Below are 25,775 nucleotides of genomic sequence, written 5' to 3' on the forward strand. Positions count from 1 at the left end.
TTCAATTATATAGTGATACTGTTTTACAAAAACTGCAGATAAGACCGCCACACCTGGAACAGAGCTTCTGACTAAGGCAGTGAACTGCTCGCTGATGGAGATAAAACACAGTAAGCTCAGGTCTTCGGAGAGAAGAATACATTCACACAGGAATCAAGCCTAGCACCTTCAGGGAGGATATGGCAGCCCCAAGCCCCCACAGACCCTGGCCCCAAAGGGTGGGGCAGGAGAGGATCTGGGTGCCCGTTGGAACCCTCTGTGAGAGGCAGTGCCCGCCCACCCTCGGCTGGGCAGAGGAGAGGCCTGAGGGGCCCCTTCACCCCGGGAAAAGCTTGTCCCCAGCAGAGGGGGCGTCACGGCCACCAAAGGCCCCCACAGAGGGGTCCCAGAGCCGGCACCAGAGCGCTGCAGGCGATGCCACAGACCCTCAGTGCTGCAAGGGGCGGTGTCAAAGTGGCCCCTGCCAGGGGGGCACCGGGCGCTCCCACCTGCCCACAGCGTGGAGAACCCACGGAACTCTGAACTCTGGGGGGCGTGGCGGCGGAACGGGGCACCCTCACACCGAGAAGATCAGACAGAGGGGAGCAATGGGACGTCTTTGGGACCCCCAGATGGGTGACACGCTTCCACCTAACCCCTGTCACTCTCTCCCTGTCCCCCCATCCCACATGCACACTTTCTTTTTCTTTCTTTCTTTCTTTCCTCTTCCTTTCTCTTTGCCTCTTTTACTATTACATAAAATACATCTTTTTTTGGTACCAACATCTAACCTCCTTTGGTTTTAATTACATTTTTTGGGTTTATTTCAAATCTTTCTGGGTCCAATCTCTTTTATTCACAGAAGCTTCATTTCCTTTGGTTTTCTGTGGTAAACAACATTGTAGCAATGGGACAGTATACAATGGAATTTGCATCAAGAAAATACATATACATAAATAACTGAAGAACAAGTATCTGCAGAAACAAAATTTTCAAATTAACATATGTACCACATACTGCAATTCTCTACCATGAAGAGCAGTCAGACTGAAAGACTATTTTCTTGCAATATGTATCTAATGTTATCAATTTTCATCTTCACCAAGTAAAATTACTGAACTATGAAGAAGATCCAGTAAGAGACGAGATTCCAGTAGATCTCTAGATTATTTTTTTTCCTTGATGTGGGACAGTGGCATTTGATACCTAATCAGCCCCAGTCAGCATGTTTGCCTTTAGGTAGGTGAGTGAATAGACATCATGAGCATAACGTTACAGAAAATAAACAATGGGTTGACCACGAAGACAGAACAAAGCAGATAATGTCCTAGTGCTGTTTTTGAGTTCAGGCCTAGGCTCTGCGGAGGTAAATGGAAATAGTCTTGCTGACTGTTTAACTGACAAGGGATGGTCAGACCAAAGGGGTAAAAAAAAGCAGTAATTCAGATAGCTACCCCAGGCAGAAATTTTCCTTGCAGTGTTCAAAAACAAAACAGGAAATAAGCCTTTTGTGCCAATAAAAAGGAAGAGTGTCAAGAATACATCTTTGACCAGGAGGGTCAAAAAGGAGGTAACGCAAGGGAGAAAAAAAAAAGTATTGATACACAGAGCTTTGTACAGCAACAAAAGCCATGACAAACAGGAAAAACTATAAGGAAGTGTCATTGTACTAAGTTGCAAAGACAGCTCTGAGGCAGGACTGTGGTGAATAAGCATGAAGTGAAAAAACTGCAGACTCTTGCAAGGCAACCTATTACAAACCATGCTGACACAGTATTATGAGGGTGACTGAATTACAGTAAGAGACAGAAAAAGAGAGAGAAACCTTGCAAAACACACAAATAAGACATGCAGCATTATCACAATCCATTCTGTTCTGAAGCACCATACAGTTTTGACAGCAAGTGGCAAGCATGTCCCTAACATTCTATCTTAAGTAAGACTTCAGTTCATGTGCTATTCATAACACTGCACAAAAGGGGCAGCCTGCCCTTTTGAAAGCACCGAGGTATTGTGACACTAAAGTAACCATGGTGCTCTGCTAGAGTCCATGTACCAAACAGCAAATTAACAGTAAACCAGATCATTTTACACTGGGGACTTCTTGTGAAGCAGCACATTCTGAGAAAGAATTAAATTGAAAACCTACCAGAGAAAGAGGTCAACCATTTAAAAAGTTACAGTATTGAAATTCAGGCTAACATGTAACATGAAAGTCAAAATAATAGACTAAATTTAAGGATCATTAACACTGTTGATGCAAGATACATTTTAAGCAAATCTGCTACAGTACATGTACCAAAGTCTCCAAGAGAAGTAAGATGAAGATGGTGGTTTTGAGCCCTAACTTGTGCTTATGCGGGTTCAGTTCTCTTAGGCTTACATTGTGATTGCAAAGGTCTTAATGTCTACATTACTCTGCATGTATAACACATACAGTTCAAAATTATAAAGCCAAGCAATCGTTTCTCAATATATGTTATTTTGCATTGATATTAGTTCCAAGCAGTCAAAACCTCCAATGACCTCTGAACTCTGAAACAGCTGCTGGCAGAGCAGTGTTCGTAAGCACTTTCAGATAACACGTGCAAATGTAGCCAGGTTGTATTTAAGTACTTTGGCACCACATTTATTAAATTAATCAGCCTGAAATCCCTAGGTAGTGAAATTGAAATTTTTTTATACAGTCTGGTACTGGCATACATAGATGAGGAAAGAAAAAAGAAAAAGCAGGCATATGGGAATCATGCCAAGAGCTGTAGTTTCACTAACATGGAAAAAGCACCTGCAAAATCTTCTCTAACTTGGTTGCTTATCACAATAATAATTAACACACAGAAGCCTGTACCCCAGATTTCCTCTGGGAAAAAAGTCTCCAAAGACAAAATCCTGACAAGTTATCACTGTTCAGAATGAAATTCTTGTTAATCTGTACCAAATTATGCAACCAAAAAAAAGGCCAGGACAACACTTCCTCTCCCCAGCTCGTAAAGGGCAGAAGAGTATTATCACAGAATGACTTGACTTGGGCTGTAAGTGACCTTAGGGCCATCTAGTTCCAATGCTCTGTCATGGGCAGGGACACCTTCCACTAAATTAGGTGGCCAACAACTCTGCTCAACCTGGCCTTAAACATTCCAGGGATGTGGCATCCACAGCTTCTCTGGGCAACCTGTTCCAGTGCCCCACTTCTCTCACAGTAAAGAATTTCTTCTCAATATATAATCTAACCTACTCCATCAGTTTGAAGCTACTCCCCGTTCTCTTATCACTACATGACCTTGTAAAAAGTCCCTCCCCATCTCTTCTAGCACAACCAAAAACATTGCTACAGTAGACAAGCTGCTGGGTCTCTCAGATATACACATTTTAAACACAGCTGAAAAAAGCTCAACAGTCTTTATTCCCTCATGTCAACCTTCCCTCAGCAGCTAATTTAACTAAAGAAGTATTCTGCTGGAGAGAGATAAGTAAACCTTGATGAGAAATTTGTAACACATACTTAAATATTGCCAGACAGCAAAACAAGATGCAGAAAGCCCTTATGACATTCCTTGAAGACTGTGGTTTCACAGACCATCAAGATAAAGTAGCAGATTACTACTTCTGAAAGGGACTGGTTCTCCTGCTTCAACTCTGAATTTTTAGTGATCTGAAACACCTCAAACAGGTCTTTGCGGAGTGTTGGTCTGCTATGGAATATAGGGCATAAGGTCTCATCCTAAACAGGAATAAGAAAATGTGAGATTATTCTCCTTTTGGTAACAGAAAGGTAAAAAGGATGAGCTCCTTATATCTTCTTCACGTCACATATTATATGTATATAATGAAATACACATATCTATATAACTATACATTTAACCATGTATATATAATTAAAATACTCCCAAAAGTTGGTACCTTTAGCCACCAAAGAAAAAACAATGACATTTGCTACTGGTATACCACACTGGTCAGTACATTAAATACAACTGAAAAAGACTGGAGGATTTCAAAAAGTATTACAGACAACCCCTAAATTCAGGAAAGTGTTAACAGCATCATTGCTTCACCAAGACTAATATTAGCAGACATAAAATCCCACCCTTAATGTAATATTATAAAAACAATTCATGTAAGAAGCCATAGACAGCTAATAAAAAAGTATCTCACAGCAGTAACTTTTTATACAGTCATCTGATCCTTTTAAAATTAGGTAACCAAGAATCTTTTTTATACAGGAAGAGGACTTCTATACAGAAAATAATGTGCACAGAATAATGTCCTTGGGACAACTAGTTATGGGATCAGAACACAAACAGTTTCTCCTATATCCTTTCATTGCAAAGAAGGATGAGAGAAGAAATCATAGGAAGATCAAGCAGAATATAATACCTGGCTCTATAACTGGTGTCATCAGCAGAATTTTGGGTTTCTTGATACATGATTGGTTTATGTGACACCATGGGCTGCTGGCAACAGATGGGGTATACCCGTCTCAAAGAGGTTAAAGGATTTCTGCATGGTATTATCACAGCTCATTGTAGGAGCTTTAAAGTAATTTAAAGGGGAAAGGGATAAATATCAGGCATGGTAGAAATAAGCTTGGGGACACTGTCAGTATTTAAGGGACAGTGTGCTGTGAGGTCTGTCAGCTGGCCCTCTCAGTGGAGGTAGGGGATTGAGATCTATGTTGCAGCAAAGACACAAGAGTTACTGATGTCCTAGAAACAACAGAAGTGTTTGAAAACTGTCACAAACCTCCAAAAAAAAAGGTGGCAGAACTAATTGTCTAGCTGAAGTGCATCTGCACCAATGCAGGCAGCATAGGCCACAAACAGGAGGAGCTGGATACCATTGTGCAGCTGGAAAACTATGACATAGCTATCACCATGGAAGGACGGTGCAACAGCTCAAGTGCTACAATGGCTGTCTATAAACCCTTCACAAGGGATAAGCAGGGATAGAGAGATGGTGGGGTAGCCAGTATGTTAGGGACTGTTTCAGTTGTCTAGAGTTTAATGATGGTGATGATGGGGTTAAATGTTTATGGGGCAGTAATCAAGGTAATAGGCCAAAAAAGGCAGAAACCCAGGTGGCAGTTAGCTATAGACCACCCAAACAGGAAAAACAGACAGATTAATTATTCTACAAGCAGCTGGGAGAAGTCTCATAATCATTAGCCATTTTTCTCATGGGGACTTCAATTTCACAGATGTCTGCTGGGAATACAGTACAGCAAAGAAGAAACAGTCTAGGAAGTTCCTGGATTGTGCAGAAGATACCGATGGTGTCAGGAAGCTGAATGAGCCCATTGGGGGGCCCCCACTGGATTTTCTGTTTGTGATATGAGGACTGGTGGATGCTGGGGTGATTGGAGGCTGGCTGCAGCTCAGGAATCACAAAATGGAGTTTCTAATTCTTGGAAAAGTAAGAAGAGTCAGCAGAGCTGCCAATTCCAGAGGGCAGATTTTGGCCTGTTTAGGAGATCGTTCAACGCAGTACCTTGGGAGGCTAGCCTCACATCCAAGAAGGAAATCCTAAAGACACAGCCAGCAGGCTATCCCCATGTGCCAAAAGACAAGGCAGAGAAGATGAGTGACCTGGCTAAAGAAGGAGCTTTGGCTGGAATTCAGGATGAAAAGGAGAGTTTATGACTTTTGAAAGACAATGCAGGCACCTCTGGTGTCATTAAGTTATGGACAGAGAAAACTAGATGGGCCAAAACACAACTAGAACTTGATCTTGCTACTGCCATAGAAGACAACAAAATGTATACATAAACACATTAGCAAAAAGAGGAGAGCTGAGGAGAACCTCCATCCTTTACTGGATGCAGAGGAAACATACTGGGAAATTATATGGAAAGGCTCAGATATTGTCTTCTTCATTTCAGTTTCTACTAGTGAGACCAGTTCTTCTCCAGGTAACAAGGTGTCTGAGTGAAAAGAAGGGAATAGGGAGCAGAATGAAGGCCTCATAACCTGGGACAAACCTTAGACATACAAGTGTCTGAGGCTGGATAGGATCCATGCAAGGCTACTGAGGGAGCTCACCAAAGTGCACACCAAGCCTGTTTCGATCACTTACTAGCAGTCCTGGCTCATGAGGGAAGCTCCAGTTTACTGGAGGCTACCCAACATGACAGCCATCTGCAAGAAAGGTTGGAAGGAGGATCTGGGGAACTAACTTCAGGCTTGTCAGCCTGACCTCAGTGCCGGGGAAGGTTCTGATGCAGATTATATTGAGTGCCATCATATAGCATGTACAGGACAACCTGGGGATCAGCATAGGTTTAGGAAAGGCAGGTCCTATTTGACCAACCTCATCACCTTCTGTGACAAGGTAACCCACTTGGTACATGAGGGAAGGGCCATGGATGCTGTATATCTTGGCTCAGTAAGGCCACTGAAACCATTTCCCACAGCATTCTCCTGGAAGAAACTGGCTCCCCATGTCTTGGACAGATGCACTCTTTGCTGGGTTAACAACTGGTTGGATGGCCAGGCCAGAGAATGGTGGGGAACGCAGTTAAATCCAATTAGCGTCCAGTCAGCAGTGGTGTTCCCCAGGGGTCAGTATTGGGTCCAGTCCTGTTTAACATCTCTATCAGTGATGAGGATGAGGGGATTGAGTGCACTGTCAGTAAGTTTGCAGATGACACCAAGCTGATCTGCGGGAGGGATCTGGACAGCCTGGATTGTTTGGCCAAGGCCAATTGTATGAGGTCCTACACCTGGGTCACAACAACCCCTGCAGAGCTGCAGGCTGGGGAGGGAGGGGCTGGAAATCAGCCCAGAGGTGAAGCACCTGGGAGTGTTGGTCAACAATGGCTGAACAGGAGCCAGCAGTGTGCCAAGAAGGCCAGTGGTGCCCTGGCCTGTACCAGCAATAGCGTGGCCAGCAGGACCAGGGCAGTGACTGTCCCCCTGTACAGTGGTGAGGCTGTGTCATGAGTGCTGTGCTCAGTTCTGGGTCCCTCACTACAAGAAGTACACTGAGGTGCTAGAGTGCGTCCAGAGAAGGGCAAAGGAGCTGGAGAAGGGTTTGGAACACAAGTCTGATGAGAACAGACTGAGGGAGGTGGGGGTGTTCATCCTGGAGAAAAGGAAACTCAGAGGTGACTTTATCATTCTCTACAACTCCCTGAAAGGAGACTGTAGTAACATGGGGGTCAGTCTCTGGTCCCAGCAACAAGTGACAAGACAAGAGGAAGGGCCTCAAGTTGCAGCACTGGGCTAACTTTACATCAAATATTAGGAAAATTTCTTCATCAAAAGGCTTAGCAAGCATTGGAATGGGCTGTCCAAGGAAGTGGCGGAGTTACCAAACTTGGAGATAGTTAAAAGGTGTGTAGATATGGGACTTATGGACACAGTTTAGTGGTGGACATGGCAGTGTTAAGAGTTGGACTTAATGATCTTGGAGAGCTTTTCCAACCTAAACTATTCTTTGACTCCATATGTTGCCATGTTTCCTATGTGAATAATATTTTTCTATATATAGTATTATGTAATAAATATCTATGACTATAATTACATTTTGTATAATAAATATATATGTGCAGGTTTTGGCGGCATGTGAAGGTGGGAGGGATTGGCTCTAGTAGATCCCATCAGGAAGCAATACATGGAGGCAGAGAAACACAAGAGGACTCTGCAATGATACAATTAAGGCTGAATAACATACAATTATCAAGTATCTAATTCTTATACTTCTCTGTCCAGAGTTAAGCCCACAGAAATACTATTGCTGCATTGCTGTGCAGACCTACTACACTATTACTCTTTTTATGAGCCTCAGACGTCAGAGAGCTTTAAAAACTGAAAGACAGAACAAACAGAAAAGCCAGAATCACCTGTGGCCACTAACCTCTTAATAAACTGAAAGAATTCTTGTTAAAGCAAGAATTAAACACCTTGGTCTTGTTTTAAACCTTTCTTTCCCTTGAGAGGAGCTTTATAATGTAGCTGAACCAGTTTAAGTGCAGGCTACTGCTCAGAAGCACTCCTTCTTTCCCCCTTTCTCCTCTTTTTCTGGGATGTCCTGTGCTGACAACTGTCTGATCCCACAGTGAACTACCTGAGATTCATAAACCACCACATAACTATTACTCAACAGGTAATTATAGAATTTCATCAGTTCAACCTAGCAAGCCAGAAAGGATGCAGCAAGATAATCATGCTGCTTCACAGGCAGCAAAGGTCCCCCAGTAATCCTTCTGCTGTGCTGCCATCAATACCAGCCAAACAAGACATCATGCCAGTATTGATGCACACGCAATCCTGCTTCAAATCACTCACCCAACTGAAAGCTAAATCTGGATTTTGTTTTTTTCCACTTCAGATTGTCTTCTGCCAAATTAGAATTCAGGCATCCTATGGAAGGCTGCACAAAGCTCCAGAGTATGTTCAAGAAGGCTCTGAATGTGCTGCCAAGATCACAGGAGAAGAGCAGGAATAGGGTCTCCCTCCACCTCATGCTTCAGCAGGATTCCAGAAGGGCTGAGCTGACCATAGATTTGGGTCAGGCCCCTAAAAACTGTTCACAACCAACTCCACATCACAGTTTTCCCTCACAGCACTCACTCCCTTAGAGGTTGCTCCTTATCTGCCAGAAAAAGCTAACTTCAGTTAATCAGTAACAGAAAACAATGCCAGTGTTCAAAAGTGGCTCTTGCAGTAATACTTCAGGCATATCCCTCTTCGACCTTTCTTGACTGAAAGGAAGACATCAGCTTATAGAAATATGCTAGTGCCAGGCACCCTTGCTCAGCTGCTGGCCTGGGTCAAACCATTGCACCCGACAGTCACTGCTCTCAGAGGGGCATTCTTTCCCATCCTCCACTTTTGTCACTGCTCACATCCAATTCAACAGCCACACGGACACATGGCAAGTCAATCCACCCACTCACCAGCCTCATAGCTACACAACCTTCAGATCCAACAAGAGGGAAGAGCAGAAACAGGCAGATGTGGACAACAAGAAAAGGACTTAAGGGGAAACCCTAATGTAATTAAAAACATTTAACAAGTCAGTTGGCCTGGATAAAATGTTCAGAGACAGGGGGAAGTACAGGAGTCTGAAAGAAAAACATGGCAGGTATGATTCAGGTATGCACTTTGTAGCAGAGACTTCTTGTGCCAGCAGAAAAACATTCATAGGTTTGTGCATGCCTGCAAAACCACTGAAAACAAAAAAAAAGCAAACCTGCCTTTTGCATGCTAGGGGTTTATGTTGAAAAGCATGTTACAGTTGAGCTTCATCACATGCCAGTTGAGCGTGCAAGGCAAATAAAACACTTCACTCAATTCCAATGCATATTTTCTCCTGTCCTACACATAACCTCCACAGACAAAAAGAAAGGGATCTTACAAGGTAATGCACTGAAATCACAATAGGTAGTGGAGAGGAAGAGAAATTAGAAAAATAAAAGTTAAGCTAAAAGAAACTCCAAACTTAAAAAAAAAATAAATAAAGGGTCAAATTATAGGCCTTGAAGTGGAATTGATCAAGAACAAACCAGATTGTGACCACTGTTATTTTTCAGAAGGTGAGTGTTCTCAAAAACCAAGTACCAATTTGCTTTTTCAATTTTGGAGTCATTCAATCAGTGGCTAAGAATAAGGACAAAAATAATGAAATATAGAACAGTTGAAGTCCTATCTAGTGCTATTTGCCATTTCAAATTTAAAAACTCCATGCACTACTGAAATTCTTTAACCAGGATTTTCCAAGTATTACCATTAAGTCGCATTCAGTACCTGGAACCCACAACTTGATACAGTCTTTTCTAAAACCGGGGGGAACTGAAAATGCTTTCGAACCTGTTTAACAGTTTCAAGCAGAAAAAACCCTGACATTATCTTTTAGGAGTAAGAAAGAGCAAACACTAGAGACCTCAGCTTAAAGCCAGCAAACACACTTCCTCTCCAGCTCCCCTCCCACTCCCTCTGGATAAAGGTAGAAACAAACAGCCATACAATAGGCTGTGCCTGAACCTAAAGCAATAGGAACCCTTTTACTGACCAAATCTTTGATAGTTCACAATTCAGCAAGTTGAATGGAGTTAACAAAGACATAGCAAGATGCCTACAACACATCCATTACTGCATCATGCTAAACATTAAAATAAACACACTGTTTTTCCTTGTAGTCTATCTACAGTCTGCCATCAAAATAGCAGTTTATTCCCTGATTTTGTTTTCCCACACCCTCAGCCCACTTGCGGCTATAAAACAGGCAGCACCACAAGACAAATTGGACCAGCCTGCTGATCAAACAGGGAACTACCCCACAGAAAAAACTCGCTTGCTGATCTGAGTCACCACATAGCCGCACACTCACTAAAAGCAGATTAGAATGGCAGAAATGTTTAGAAAGGCACAACAGAAGGAAGGGATTTGGATTATCCCCTGGTGCATCAAATAAAGATTTACTAAGGCATAGAAACAGAAATGTTTTTGGAAACCCTTGCAACAAGTACTGTGCAAGTTTAGAGAACTGCTGCATCCAACACAATTCATGTTTTGTTTATGAAAGTATCTCCAGGGGATGGCCATAACTCTGGGCCAGAAAAACCAACCACAGAAGACAGCTTTTAGTACAGGATCAACCCATCAATGTTTGGGAGCTTCTAAAACACAAGGCTTTAGAAAAAATTTATTTTGAGACTACTCAATTTGGTTTTCTGACTTTTATTTTGAAAATCTGTTAAGATTAAACTAGCTCAGCCTCAATTATTTCATAAGGCACAAGTTTAAATGACAACATGATTTGCTAAACATTACATAATGTGCATCCTACAGACCCCAGGCTGCTCCTTTTGTGCAGCTTTTTCCAGTTTTTTCTCCCTCAAAACTTCCAAAATAATTAACTGCCAGCAGCAGAATTATGTTAAGAGCTCATCAGAAACTATATTAACAACCATACTGCAGGGTACCAGGCCAACATTTTTTCTTTATTTCCAGCGTATGACAGTCTGATTTTTATTTCATTAACTCAGCAACAAATGTTTCCAGAGTACAAAACAGCATACTGCTGGAAAAAGACACTAAAACACCAATTCACACAAGTTTGAACACACAGTCTGGGACCACATTACCCACAGCTGGGATAATAAAAAAGCTGTACATCTTGTCTGCACTACACAATTGTCAGTGAGAGGGTGACTGCCCTCGTGCTGCAAATACCTTGGAAAGATTGAATAAGTCTCCCGTATGAAATATCAGAAACTAAAGGAAGCAATTACATAAAAACAAAAATGCTTTGAAAGAAAATGTTAAGCTAAAATAACACTTCTACACTCAACATGATGTTTGACTGCATTTCAGAAGGGTAATTTTTTTTTTACATTTCTGACAGTACAAACCAGAAAAATTAACTTCACAAATTTTATGTCTTATGTCTACAAAAAACCCACAATACTTGGTTTGTACTGCCAAAAAATTTACTGCCCTCACCACTACAGAATCTGCACAAAAGCATCTTCTCAGAAATGTAGGCACAAAACATATGTATTATCTCTTAAAAATGTTTAAAAGGAAGTGTGAAGTAACAATTTTGAACTCAATTTTTATCCAATTTTTAACTCCAAGCATTTCAATATAAAACATGGGATATTTGCTCTGTAACAGCCCAGTACATGAACCAATACCTGGTTTTCATCAGCTTGAATATTTTAACAATGTATGCATATGACCAGACAAGTGACACTTCTGCTTCATAAAATAAGGTGCAGCATACTACCCATTATTAAACCAAAGCAGCAGTCATCTGGGAAATCACTACAACATGGGCAAATTGAATCAAGATCCAGGCAAGTGCTTAACAAGAATAGGACAGCTGCAAACAGAAAAGTGAATGGTTAGCTTCATTTACAGATACCTCGTCGTGGACTAAATCCAAGATGAGCCCTATCAACAGAGGGGAAAGAAAACAAAACAATCTTTAGTTTACAAAGTGGTACTTCTAAGACTGGAACGCAAGTGGTCAAAACCTGACCAGATCAGCTACCAGCACAAATGAGCAAAGATAGGTTGTTAGTTATCCTGATCCTTTAATGAAAAAAGGCTGGTCACTAGAAGCACCCGAAGTTCAAAAAACTCTCATGAGAAACAAAACAATTCCTCAGGAAAGTAGCACTGGCAAGAAAGTCCTAATCTTTCACTTAGCACAATGCATCCCATCAGCTTTCTAACTTACAAGTTTATACTTGTAAGAATGTTTTTTACCTTAGTTGTCCAAAGGATAGTATAAGACTTTCTTTATACATGCTGTAACTGAAATAATTCAATTCAGGGTATGAATTCACCCAGACTACTTATGAAAAGATATAGTCTTCAACATGTACCTCACCACCTACTATTAAAAGTAAAGTATACAAGAAAATGCAAAACAAGTCACCTTGCAATTAGCAAAATGAAATTCTTTTTGGTCTATAGGAAAACATCTCTCACAATAAAGTAATCAATAATTTATTTTAAACAGTAGTATTCAGTAAAATGTAAAACCAATATTAAATGTGTCAAAATTATGGTATTTTATTTCAGTTAAAAAGCAATTTTAAAATCCTAATGAATTGTGACACCACTATTTACCATTACACCATTCTCAGGGGGTGATGGACAGAAATACTGAAGGGTGCTCTAGTAAACCAGTAAAACTAGTTATATGCTCAACATGTCATAGAGCAGCTAGAACAGAATTTTTAGATTCCAATTTTTAGAGTAATTTATCATCTATCATTCTACTCATCCACCTTAATCAACATTTGTTCTTTTATGGAAACAGTTCATGTAAAATATCAACTTCTTTAAAATCTTTGTATCCTGATAAAAGCTGACCAAAAGACACTTTTCCCCGTGCCACTATTCAGCTTCTTCCACTCCAGCTCACATAAAAAGCGGGATTTTTTTTGCCCTATAAGAGCTCCACTAACCCAACCCATTTAATTTCCGTATTACATCCTCCAAATCTTAGAGCTTTCTATCTTCCCCTTCCACACAAACCACTCCAAGAGATGTGACAAGTGGGCTTTAAAATCAAAATGCATCTATTGTACTATCTACCCTCTTCTCAATGTAAGTACACCATCCACCACTGCCATGATTCCTTTCCTTTAAATGAACACTAGACAGTCTTTAGGCTTACGTTTCTTGCATTCTAGTAAATCATTCAGGGCCACTAATACCTTAATGTTTACCCCAAATAGTCTGTCTCATCCTCCTGACTCCCCTATTAAAGAACTGGCCTGCCTTAATTGCCTTCCACATTATTGGTTTTCTCCCACACTGTTACCACTCTCAGATTTCTGGTCCTGCACTGTTTTGCTTTCCCCGTTTATCAAGCCTGTAATACAGAAGCTCATCCAACCACAATCTTAGTATATAAAAAAAACACCTTCTGTTTTTTTTAAATATTACTTCCCCTAAGGATTATCTAAATTTAAGCCTTATGATTACATGGTATCAGGTAAATTTCAGCTTGTTAAAAACAAGAACACACAAAACTTACAGCTCCACACAACCTTTCTTAGTTTATTGCTCTGTAATGGTCCAAACAGCTGCCTCAGTGTCATCTTTCACACACACAAAAAAAAATATCACCATTTAGCAGAGGTTGGTAGGCACCTCTGGAGGTCAGCTATCCAAATGCCTGGCTCAAAGTGGGGTAACTAGATTAGGTTGATAAGGATCAGCCAGTTTTTCCTGTCTCCAAGGACAGAGCTTCCACAAACTCTCCAGAATGCCTGTTTCAACATTCAGCCGTGAGTGTCCTCTTTGCTTTAAAATTACAGTCTTTCACTTGAATTTGTCCTCGTTGCTTTTCATCTTGTCACACAGCACCACTGAGATGAGTCCTGGACCTCACACCCTTCACTCCCCCAAATAATCAGGTACTCTCACACATTAACGGGATCCCTCCAAGCCTTCTCCAGGCAGATTTCCAGCTCTCAGTGCCTCCCTGAGTGAAGGATGCTGCAGTCCCACCATCATCCCTGTAGCACTAAGCCATGCTCCAGCATACCCATGACTCATACTGTGAGAGAGACCAAAACTGTGCTCTGCACTCCAGGCAGCCTTTCTGGTGCTGTGTAGAACAGAAGGATCACTTTCCTCAACCTGCTAACAGTGCAGTAATGGCTTTCTCCACCAAAAGAATGTCACTGCTCACAATCAAACTGCTGTTTGGTAGGCTGATTGGCACAAATCAGCAATCCCATGTCCTTCTCTGCCAAGCTGTTTTCAAGCCTCTCAGTGCCTAGCCTGTGCTGATGCATGGAGTTATTTCTGCCAGGTGCAGGACATGGCATTTTCCCGGCTTGAGCTTCATAAGCTTCCTGTCAGAGCATTTCTCCAGCCAGTCTGGGTCTCTCTGAACTCATCTGGTGTATTAGCCACTCTCTCCAGTTCTGTACCATCAGCAAACTTGATGATCATGTCACATAGTCCACGTCAGTAATGATGACAAATGGCCCCACCAATCATTGACACCTGATCATTTTGTGCATCTCGAACTTAACATTCCTTCAATAGTTTCCATCTTCTATCACAAGCTATTATTATCATATCAATGCAACATGTATACAGCAAACTATGAAAATTTGTTTCCACTTCAAGCAAGAGGTGGAACTTAACCTAAAACTGGTATTTCCCACCTAAAGCACTCCACTTTCCTTCAGTGTTGAAAAAAATGGCTTTCACCTCTAAGTTGTTAGAGATTGTCCCACTCTGCCCTGCACTGGTACAGCTTCCCCTCAAGTCCTGTGTGCAGTTTTGGGCACAACAATACAAAAAAAACCCATATAAAGCTATTAGAGATCATCCAAAGGAGGGCAACAAAGAAGATGAAGGGTCTGGAGGGGAAGCTGTGTGGGGAGTGGCTGAGGTGACTTGGTCTGTTCAGCCTGGAGGAGACTGAGGGCAGACCTCACTGCAGTTACAGCTTCCTTGTGAGGGGAAGATGAGGGGCAGACACTGATCTCTCTTCAGTGGTGACAGTGACAGGACCTGAGGAAATGGCATGAAGGTCAAGGAAGGCTCAGGCTGGATATTAGAAAAAGGCTCCTCTGCAAGGACATGGTCAAAGCATTGAGTCTGCCGGAGCTAAAGAAGAGCTTGCACAACACTCTCAGGCATGTAGCTGTGACTCTCAAAGCTGGTCCTGCACAAGAAGAGCTAAATTTCTATGATCCTTGTGGGTCTCTTCCAACTCAGGATATTCTGTTTATTCTGACTTCTGTGTTTCCATACCCTATGAATTTCTTGTGTTCCTGCCAGTAACTGTACTTGACTTCCAATCTTTGCATTGCTATCTCTCAGATTTGGCTTGCTACAATGTTGTTATCCACTTGTTGAAAACCCATACAACATGAAGTTTTATGGATGTAACACTTGCCACAAACACCTTGGGATTTCTGTATAAAGTAGGGCTCATCATCAATGCACAGATTATGGGAGATAAGGGTTACTCAAAGAAAAATCAGGAAGATGAAATGTCACCTGATATCAAACATAAGCCTCAGATAACTTTCCAACTTTTCCTGCCTCTCCAATGTCCCAGTTTATGGTCAAACACTTAAGTATGTCTTTTGCTTGCTTTTAACCCTCAAATAATTTTTGCAAAAAGACACTGCTAATCAGATAATGAATTTGCTTCATTCCCTGTTCCATCCATACAAGATCACAGACAACAATCTGTTTGTTGTTAGAGTCACCAACACACTGCATCATCCTTGTCATCAGCTACATAACTGGAAAAACTATGTACCTTGAGGAAGATAACCTGCATAAGACATTTAAGCACAAGTTGCTCAAGTTGAATAAAATTTCATTTAAGCCACATACCCAAAAACAGAAACGGCATTCTGCATGTGCTAGACATATTCCAGCCACTTCCTGGATAAGCTCCAGTACAATCACACTTTGCAGTTTTCCAAGTTTGGTTATCATCAGGAGGCAAGGGTACCTCTCACCAGATACCAGGAGTAGCTGCATTACCTCCATCAGAGTCTATCAAAGTGTTCGTTCACTTATGTTACTTGATAGTAACAGGAGAGTTCTCTAAACACTGCCTTTTAAATTAGATTTACACTACAACTTACCTAGTTCTTATCTGCAACAAGATGTGTCTGCAGCAGTTCCACAAATCAAAGAAAATGCAACTCGATCATGGCTAATTGTGTAACTAGTGCTGCTCTTAACAGCTATCTCACCCAGTCTATTGCCAGACAATGGAAAATACAAGAAAGTTTAAAAGAGGAGACAGTCCCACCAACACACAAAAAGTTGAAAGTGAGATGACAATGAGAAGCAGAGAGATTAGAGGATAAACCTTGACACAAATTACAGACTGAGCAGCAAGAGATGGTCAAAGAGTAAAAAGAAAGGTTGACAAGACAAACAGGGCCAAGAGAAACAAATTATTTTTTTCTTAAGAATTAAGTATCACAATTACTATGCAATGAGGAATTATTAACCAAAGTATTTTAACTTCACATTTAAAAAAAAAACAGCAGTTAAACATCAGCTACGTGGAGGTTCTTGCTTAGGTTTGGAAGCCATGTTTAAGCCTTTCAATGTTGCAGAAGTACCTCAGGAAACTCGAGCTTTATGCATCTGTGCAAACTGAATATCCTCCTAGTGTCCATACACACAATAAGGCTATTGATTACTTTTAGTTACGTCTGGGTTTTTTATTATCTGTATATGTTTCTGAAAAGTCTTGATTTTTACTCAGCAGACAAGGCCCGGTTACACCCAAAATGCCACATAAATGCAGAATTCATTATTTCTCCATTGACTACTGTAACTAAAAGCTTTTTAAAATAATTTGTCTAAAACCAGCAGTATGTTTATCAATTAAGCGTCATGCACTACCCTTCCCGCTTACACCTACGAACCAAGAAAATGAGCAACCTCAATATCAACTGACTGTGGCTGCCTAAAAGTGATTTCCATTAAGTGCTGTAATTAGAATTGCCACTGACAAGTGGGACAAGAACAATGAAGACTCAAAGCCAGAGCATGACTTCACATTAGTTCAGGTTTTTTTACCAGATAAGTAAAGACAAAAAGATAAATAGCTTTAGAGAGTTGACAAACATGTAACATCTTTAATATCATTAGTGAGGACCCAGACAATGGGATCAAGTGCACAGTATGTTCACAATGACACTAAAGAGGCCAGAGTGTTGATTTGCTGGAGGGCAGGAAGACTCTGGAGAGGGATCTGGATCAATAGGCCAGGATCAATTGTGAGGTGGTGTTCCACCAAGGTGGAAATAGTGGGGGGTGTGAGTGAGCTGCTGTGGGTGCTTAATTTCTACTGGGCTTAAGGCACAGCAGTGATTCAGTAAGGTGAACTGCTGGGTGGTGCTCAGGAGTCAGACAACCCCATGCAGGGCTACATGCTGAGGGCAGAGTAGCTGGAAAGCTAACCAGCAGAAAGGGTCTGGGAGGTCCTGATCAACACCTGCCTGCACATGAGCCAGACACGTGTCCAGGAGGCCAAGAAAGCCCATGGAATCCTGGCTTATATCAGAAATAGTGTGGTCAGCAGGACCAGGGCAGTGACTGTCCCTCTTGGCACCGGTGAGGCCACACCTTGTACCCTGTGTTCAGTTTGGGGCCTCCCACACGGAAGACACTGAGGCGCTGGAGCTTGTCTAGAGACAGGCAACAAAGCCAAAGAAGGGTCTAGAGAGTAAGTCCTGTGAGAAGCAGCTGAGGGAGCAGGGGTTGTTCAGACTGGAGAAGAGGAGGCTCAGGGACATCTTATTGCTCTCTACAACTCTGAAAGGAGGGTGTAGCCAGGTGGGGGTTGATGTCTTCTAGGCAACTACTGACAGGACAGGTGGACATGGCCTTAGGCTTTGTCAGAGGGAGTTCAGGTTGGATATCAGGAAGAATTTCTTCACAGAAAGGGCTGTCAAGCATTGGAATGGACTGCCCAGGGAGGTTGCAGAGTCACCTTTCCCAGGGATATTCAAGAAATGGACATAGCACTTGATGTGAAGACTTAATTGATGAGATGGTGATCAGTCAAAAATTGGAATCAATGATCTTGAAGGTCTTTTCTAACCCAGATGTTTCTGCGTTTCAAACCCATTCAAAGTAGAGGAAAGAGGTGGCAAGAACCAGATTTCGCAAATACAGAATGGAAGAATATTCCTTAGATATTCAGAGCCTACAGCTTTGAATGCAAGTACAGTATAAACCAATGCAGAATAAATATTGTCTTGATTTTAATCTCAACAACTGCTGAAAGCATTTCAATACAAAAAATTACTTTCTTGAATAACTCCATTTACCTGCTTAAGTAACACATTCTAAATGCTTTACTAAATCAAACTTCCTAAATACCAATGGGAAACCACAGAAGGATGACTGTCTAGTCCATAACAGCTTTACTGACATGTTACAACATTATCTTAATACTCCAGTAGCACATATGGGACCTTCCAACTCACCAATAGAGCATGGCTACACACAGTGCAGACTGAGTACAAGCAGTACCTCAATGACTTCAAAAAATTAAATCAACAATCCTGTCTGTAAGGAGAAAACAGGAAGACTAATTACTTTCATTCTTCTTCTTTACTGCCTGTAATAGGAAAAATGTGTTATCCACTATGTCAAATATAATCTAATTCTATTTTAATACTGCATCTTCCAACATAAAAAGCAGTTTCTGTCCATAAGTGAAGATCCTTTCTATAAGACGGAGGGCACCAGTAACAGTGCCCAGCCACCAGCATTTTCAGCCATAACACCAGCAATCATCATTTATCTGGAGCCCTTTCCCCCTAAACACTCTCCAGCATTCAAAGCAAATACCACTGATCACCTCTTTCACCTTCCCTTCACAGGACTACCTTGCTTGCAGGAGCAGGCCATTCCTCCATGTGCAGCTCCGTCAGACAACCTCCCAGCCATCCTCCCTCACACAGGGCAATGCTAACAAGTGGCACAGGCTCCAAAAGCACAGTGCCCTCTCCAGCCATCGGCTACATCCCATCACCTACTGTTTCCCAGCACCACCAGAGATGCTGCAAGGACAACTGCTTGGGATGGTGTCCCCCACTTCTTTGTTTTCACTTCAGAGGGCAGCTGTGTGGTCACACTATGGGAAGCTGTGGTCCTTTTTCCTCACACCTGCCAAATCACTGTAACCAGGGCAGCTCCTCCACAACTGCCTGTGAACCCAGAACAGTCTGCAATTTGGTCACCTCAGTGCTACCAGCTGCTCACTTCCAAACACGGGACACTGTTTTGCTGAACTGAACTCTAAATATCCCCACTGCCATCAGCCCATTACTCTGTCAAAGACAGCTCCTGACTCTGGCCCTACTGAGATGGCAATTCCAGAGCCCTGTGGGAAGCAGACCAGAGGCCTCAGAGGCTGAGACTGGATCACCCCAGTTCTTACCCACTCCATCCACAACTGACAAGTTTTCCACCTGTTAACATACAATTTATACATGCACTTGTAATTCCCATTAGCAAAAAACACAACTCCTTTCAGATTTCACACCACTGCAAATACTCTAGATGCAGGCCATACCAGGTCCAGCTGCTGCTTGCATTCCCCACCAATTACTGCCACAGGCAAAACTGCCTCAACTCAGACAATTCAATTTAAACTACTGGCAATCATCAGGCAACTAATTATCAATTTGGGTATTGAGGAAAAAAAGACAACCTAACTTTTAGGGAAGTACCTTTTGTCCTCCTTCCCCAGGCTCTGCTTCAGTAAGAAACACTTCCCCCTCACTCTTCTATCTGAACTGCTCATTTGCATGGTTCCTTACTCTCAGTCCCTCCCCAGACCTTCAGCAAGATGACATAGCAGGCAAGGGTCAGCACATAATGGTTTTTCTTCCATGCCTTACTTCTTACTCATTTTCTTCCACTGCAGGTTTTTCTTAAACTGTTACTCTGCTCTAGCAGGTGTGACTGCTCACGAGTGACTGCAGTACAGGTTGCAATCCCTTTGGCGGAGTCTGTGCCCCAATCTGGGCCTGCCACAGGCTCCAATCTCCGCAGGGGAGAGTCAACCATGGGGCTGCAGCCCCTCAAGGCATCTCTACAGCAGCATGGGTTGCCCCCACAGGTTACAGTCCCTTCATGACTGCCTTACCTGCAGCCCACAGTGCACTCAGAAGTGTCCCTGCTCCAGTACTGCCTCCACAGGAGGCAGTCCCATTGAGGGCATAGCTCCTGTGGCTATGTACATTTTTGTCTGCCCAAAAGTGTACTCTTCCCTCTAGCTCTTCCCTATTCTTTCTTCTCACATCTCTTAGCATGTCTCATCCTTCTGCCTCTTGTTCATCCTCTTGCACATCTTCCCCATTTATGTCTCCTGCCCATTTCAGTTGTCACTTATTTGTAAAAGAGTTCTGAGCAGTAGCACCACACATGCCCACTTGACAGTTGAGATTTAAGCATGTAATGGACCGTTTTATCATCTTTAAAGCAGAGCAATCAGCCATGCCCAAAGCAGTCTCTTCGCCCACTAAGCACCCTTTCTGCTCCCCAGTGAAACCCTGCCATTTGGTTATATACCATATATATACACCATACAGGTATTTTTCAAGAAAGAAATTAATTATCCAAGTGAATATAAGATCTAAGGATAACTGAACATCAGTAGAAGAAAATAAAACTAATTAGAGCTTATTAGTGACTTCACATTTAAAAAAACAAACACCCCCCCCCAAAAAAAACCTAACAAAAAACCAACAACAAAACCACAAAAGGAAAAAAAAAAAAAGAAGCAGAAGCAAATCTTTGGTATCCATAAGTTCAATTCAGAAAGTGTGGATTGCATGAGTAAAGAGTGAAGTGGATTGAGAACTGGCTGAACAGCAAATCCCAGAGTCACAATCAGTGGCACAGGCTCTGGTTGGAGACTTGTGTCTCTGTTGGAGACATGATGACCCCCAAGGTCCAATAGTGGGCCCAGTCTTGCTTAATTTATCCATCAATGACTTGGATGAAGGGCAGAGGCCTCCTCAGCAATTTCACTGACAACACAGAGCTGGGAGCAGTGGCCGATAGCCCAGAGGGCTGTGCAGCCCTTCAGAGGGACCTCAGCAGCCTGGAGAGATGGGCACAGAGGAACCGTCTGAAATTCAGCCAAGGCAAGTGCAGGGTCCTGCAGCTGGGGAGGAACAACCCCAGGCACCAGCACAGCCTGGGGGTGACCTGCTGGGAAGCAGCTCTGTGGAGAAGGAGCTGGGGGTCCTGGTGGACAGCAAGCTCTCCATGAGGCAGCAGTGCCCTGGTGGCCAGGAAGGCCGGTGACATCCTGGGCTGCATCATGAAGAGCAGTGCCAGCAGGCTGAGGCAGGTGACCCTGCCCCTCTACTCAGCCCTGGTGCAGCCTCACCTGGAATGCTGGGCTCCTCAGTACAAGAGACAACAGAGAGTGTCCAGCAGAGAACGCTGAAGATGATTAAGGGACTGGAGCATCCCTCATATAAGGAAAGGCTGAGGGAGCTGGGGCTGTTCAATGTTGAAAATAGATGACTGAAAGGGGACCCAATCAGTGTCTATGAGTATCTGAAGAGAGCGTGCCAAGAGGATGGAGCCAGGCCCTTCTCAGTGGTACCAAGCAATAGGACAAGAGGCAGAAATCGTGCACAGGAAGTTCCACCTATTAGAAAGGGCTTCTTTATTGTGCAGGTGACTGAGCACTGGAACAGGCTGCCCAGAGAGTTTGTGGATTCTCCCCCACTGGAGATATTCAAGAATCATCTGGACAGAGTCCTGTCCTATGTGCTTTAGGATTAACAGATTATCCACTGTGGTCTTTTCCAACCTGACCCATTCTGTGAGCTTTGCTTTCAGTACGGGCTGAAGCTTATCACAGGTACCTATCAGATGCAGTAGAGCATCAAGAAAGGAGAACAGATAAGCACAAAGAAAGCAAACAGAAATTCAGGTATTTTCTAATCCTAGTAGTGATGCAAGAATGGCCTTTTACTTAAGAGAGCAAAACAACTATCTACAAAGAGATGCATTCTTAATCCTTTCCCTACATACCTATAGAAAATTCCTCTGCCAGGTTCTATCTGCTTTGTCAGTCCCTAAAATGCAAACACTGCTCACAAACTCTAAAGGCATTTTCAGTTGGATTATCCAAGAAGGATCTGACTCACTACATATACTTGTTTTACTAGCACTATCGTTATTTCTCAATACAAAAAAGAAGTGTGCTTATGGCTGGCACAGAGTACTGTGCTCTTTCAGTTGTTCCACCGTACAGCCTTTGCAGTCAAACATCATACATTTTGTAAGTCCTGTGTACCCTGGTCACCCACTACCACAGGGAAAGGACACTTTACAAGTGTATACCAGAACACAACAAACACTAAGCCTTCCCCAGCAGCACTGAGGGCTACGGAGCAAAGATCACCGCACAGACCAAGAGGCAGAAAATCAGAGGACGGTTTCTAGCCGAAGACCGACGGCCGGGACACAGCCGTGCCCTAAGCACGGCCAGCCTGAGCCCTGGGTGTCTCGGCGAGGTCTGCGGGGACCACACCGCAGGCAGGCAGGCGGGTGCCCGGCTGACACCCGGGGCAGGGGAGCCGCCAGCCCGGGGCGGAGGCGGCGCGGCGGACGGGGCCCGCTCCCCGGGCGCGATGGCCGGTGGGTGACGGAACAACGCCAGCGCCATCCCCCGCACCCCAGCGCTTACGTGTAGATGATGGACATGAAGTGCATGAGCCAGAGCACGACGAAGAGGATGAGCCCGAAGATGGCGAGTCCCTCCGAGGCTAGGGCCAGCACCGCCATCCCCGGGGGGCGCGGCGGCGGCCCAGGCAGGAGCCGGCGGCGGAGCGGAACGAGGCGGGGGCGCGGGCGGCCTGGGGGCGGCGGTTGCTGCGGGCGGGCTCTGGGGCGGCTCCGGGGGCGCCGCTGCTGCTCCGCACCGGCCTGCGCGCGGCAGCCACTAGCGCACCGAGAGCCGCCGCCGCCGCCTTTCTGTCAGCGCAGGAGGCGGGGCGGGCGGGCACATCCGTTACCGGCCCGGCCCCCGCCCGCCGCCGCCGCCTGACCTTGGGTCCGTCCCCCTCGGGCCGCCGAGGGAGGTGCGGGGCCGCGGCCGCAGGCGAAGGGCGGCGGTGCCTCGCCCCGCCCGCTCCGGCCGCCGGGGAGGGGTGCGGGCGCGGCGGAGGCGCTGGTTCCGTATCGTCCAACTTTGGTGTTGGCCGCTGAGGAGACGGTAGCCCTTTGTGCACAGAGCCGGGGATCGGGGGCAGACGGATATTGTCGGTGTTGCCGAGCGTCTCTGAGCAGAGGCTGTGGGAGCTGGAGCTGTTCAGTCTGGAAAAGACAAGACTGAGAGGGAATCTCATTAATGGATATAAGTATCTTAAAAGGGAGTGCCGACACCAAGGTGCCAGAGTCTTTTCAGCGAGGCCCAGTGACAGGACAGGGAACAGTGGCCATAAACTAAATCAGAAGTTTCACCAAGAAATTCATCTCAACGTGAGAAAGAACTTCTTTACACAGGTAGAGCACTGGAACAGGCTATGCAAGGAGGTCATGGAGTCTCCTTGTCCCAAGACATTCTAAACCCACCTCCACTTGTTCCTGGTTCACCTGTTCTAGGTGACCCTTGGTGACTTGGCAGAAGTGTTGGATGGGATGATCTCCAGAGGTGTTTTCCAACACAAACTGTTCTCTGATTCTGAGATCTAGTACAGCGGGGCTGATACAGGGCTGCATGGCCTTTGTTGTTTTTCTTTATTGCTTTTGAGTCCAAACACTTTGGTGATGTTGAATGCTGCAGGACGGGATTGCTATTTCTAGCATAGGTGTGCACCTGTGAGTGGCTGGCAGCGCTGAGCTCTGTGAGTCAGAGCAGCTGCTCCAAGGACTGGGGCAATTCATCAGTCATACTGCCATCTGTGGAGCCCAAGCAGTGCTAATACAACCTGGTGACTACCAGCCTTGGCTACGTTTGAGTTAGCATCCAGTTAATGAAAGAGTCAGTTGCTCACTCCTAATCCTCTGAGCCAGCTATTCTTGCCTTTATTTCATTACTGTGTTAGTGGCAATTACTATTACTATGATGTGGCTCCATTTCTGAGGGGGTTCATATGCAGAAACCTCCCAACACTTCTGCTTACTTTTACAGTTCAGCATTTTTGATCTGGGGTCAGAAATATAAAATTATCCTTTTTTTTCTTTTTTTTTCCTTTTTTTGCTTATTGTGTAATAGGCAAACATGCATTGCATTAACTGTTTTAAATTTAACTCCATTAATCTGGGGTATGCTGTGGGAAGATAAAATGACTTGACTGGCTGTTCCTTGACTATACTGAGCTTGCCAGAATAAGCATAGCCTTACATAAGACACTATGTTTACCTGTGCATGAGAAAGTATACTTTTTCTCAGGAGTCTTCACCACTAACACAAGCTGAACATTGCAATGTATGTATGTTCTCTATTTTTTTTTTCCTCCACAGCTCTCTCTTATTAATGTAGGTTCAGGAGTGTTCATAAACTCTGCTAAGAACTCACTTGTGGTTTTGAAAAGTATTATAGCCACCACAATAACTGTAGAAAGAATTTGGTTTCAAGTTAGCTCTAGTTGTATGAGAGAAGTTAAGATATAGTAATTTAAAGGCAACTTAAAAAGGCATCTCATCTGGTGTGGAATTGACCAAATTATAATTTAAAACTAAAAGTGAAAAGCTACTAGTAACTGGTAAGAACAGGTGAGGTATCAGTCCATTCTAGTGTGAACACTGCCTGTATAGTCTGTAGTTCCTGGTTAATGCTAGTTTCCACATAAATAAATCATGGGGCCAGCAACATGCCTTTTCACTGGCTTCAGTGATTTCTTATTGTAACTTCCTTAAAAATAGCTTTTCAAATAAAACAAATTACCTTAATTTTCAAATTCCCCTATTGTGTTTGTGTGTCATTTGTAACTGCAAGTGGCAGGTTTTTTCCTATTTGTTCCTTCATTTAGAGTCTAATGATCACATTTATATTAATTTAAGATTGCCTCAATGAGCTTTATAGGCAATTTTTAGCCATGATTTGAATTACCATGCTCAATGTTGGCACAGTCACAAAACTAGCTGAGTCAGATAATTGTTGGAATATAGCTCATATAACCCTTACCTGGTTGGCTTGCATCTCTCTTCTAAGGCAGAAACAGCCTGTGCACAAGGTTCTCTTGGCTTAAAATATGACAGTACAGGGAATTGAAGAAGATTGAGGGCCTGTCTCCAGTAATCAGTAAAGCAAATAACCAGAGTTTACTAAACTGAAGCAGTAAAGCTTATTTTTTTTTTGTCCTAGAAAGTGTTTGCCTGGGAGATTAGATTGAGTGGCTGCTTATTGTGCAACAGGTAGGATCAATGACTCCATGCAAACAAACTTTGCTGAGGATTCTTCATAAATAAAATGAGTAGAGGTACTGACTCCTGTACTTCAGCTGGCCATACTGATGAATGAGCAGTCCTCAAGCAGTGTTCCATGAGGAAACACCAAGGTAGTACAAATAATTTTGTCTAGACAAGGATCCACCTTTCTGTCATCCTTTCTGGGATGTCATTCTGCCCTCTGGTTGTATGGGGAGAAAGAACTCTCTCATGAGGTGTTTAAGGTAAAAAGCTGCAGCACGCAATGTTCAAGTTGATGTAAGGTTTAAAAGCAGAATCTTCAGCATACTTTCAGAATTGTAATGGAGGAAAATCAGTTATAGTAAAGCCTTCAACCTGAGCAATTTCTCTAGTAAAATTTGCTGCCACATGGATTCTTTCGGCAGGTAAATTAAGATTAGTGGG

The 25,775-nt window shown here is 43.4% G+C and overlaps 1 protein-coding gene across 1 annotated transcript in view; it reads right to left on the reverse strand.

Moving 5' to 3' along the window:
• Positions 1-22,887, reverse strand: part of UGCG (UDP-glucose ceramide glucosyltransferase) — a 36,151-nt gene extending 13,264 nt beyond the window's left edge. Inside the window, exon 1 of the mRNA XM_059493125.1 lies at positions 22,666-22,887. Within this exon, the coding sequence (XP_059349108.1) occupies positions 22,666-22,763 (98 nt within the window). The 5' untranslated portion in view covers positions 22,764-22,887. The remainder of the gene's footprint in view (positions 1-22,665) is intronic.
• Between the last annotated feature and the right edge of the window lie 2,888 nt (positions 22,888-25,775).

Source organism: Ammospiza nelsoni, chromosome Z (genome assembly GCF_027579445.1).
Source record: "Ammospiza nelsoni isolate bAmmNel1 chromosome Z, bAmmNel1.pri, whole genome shotgun sequence".
NCBI classification, from domain to species: Eukaryota; Metazoa; Chordata; class Aves; order Passeriformes; family Passerellidae; genus Ammospiza; species Ammospiza nelsoni.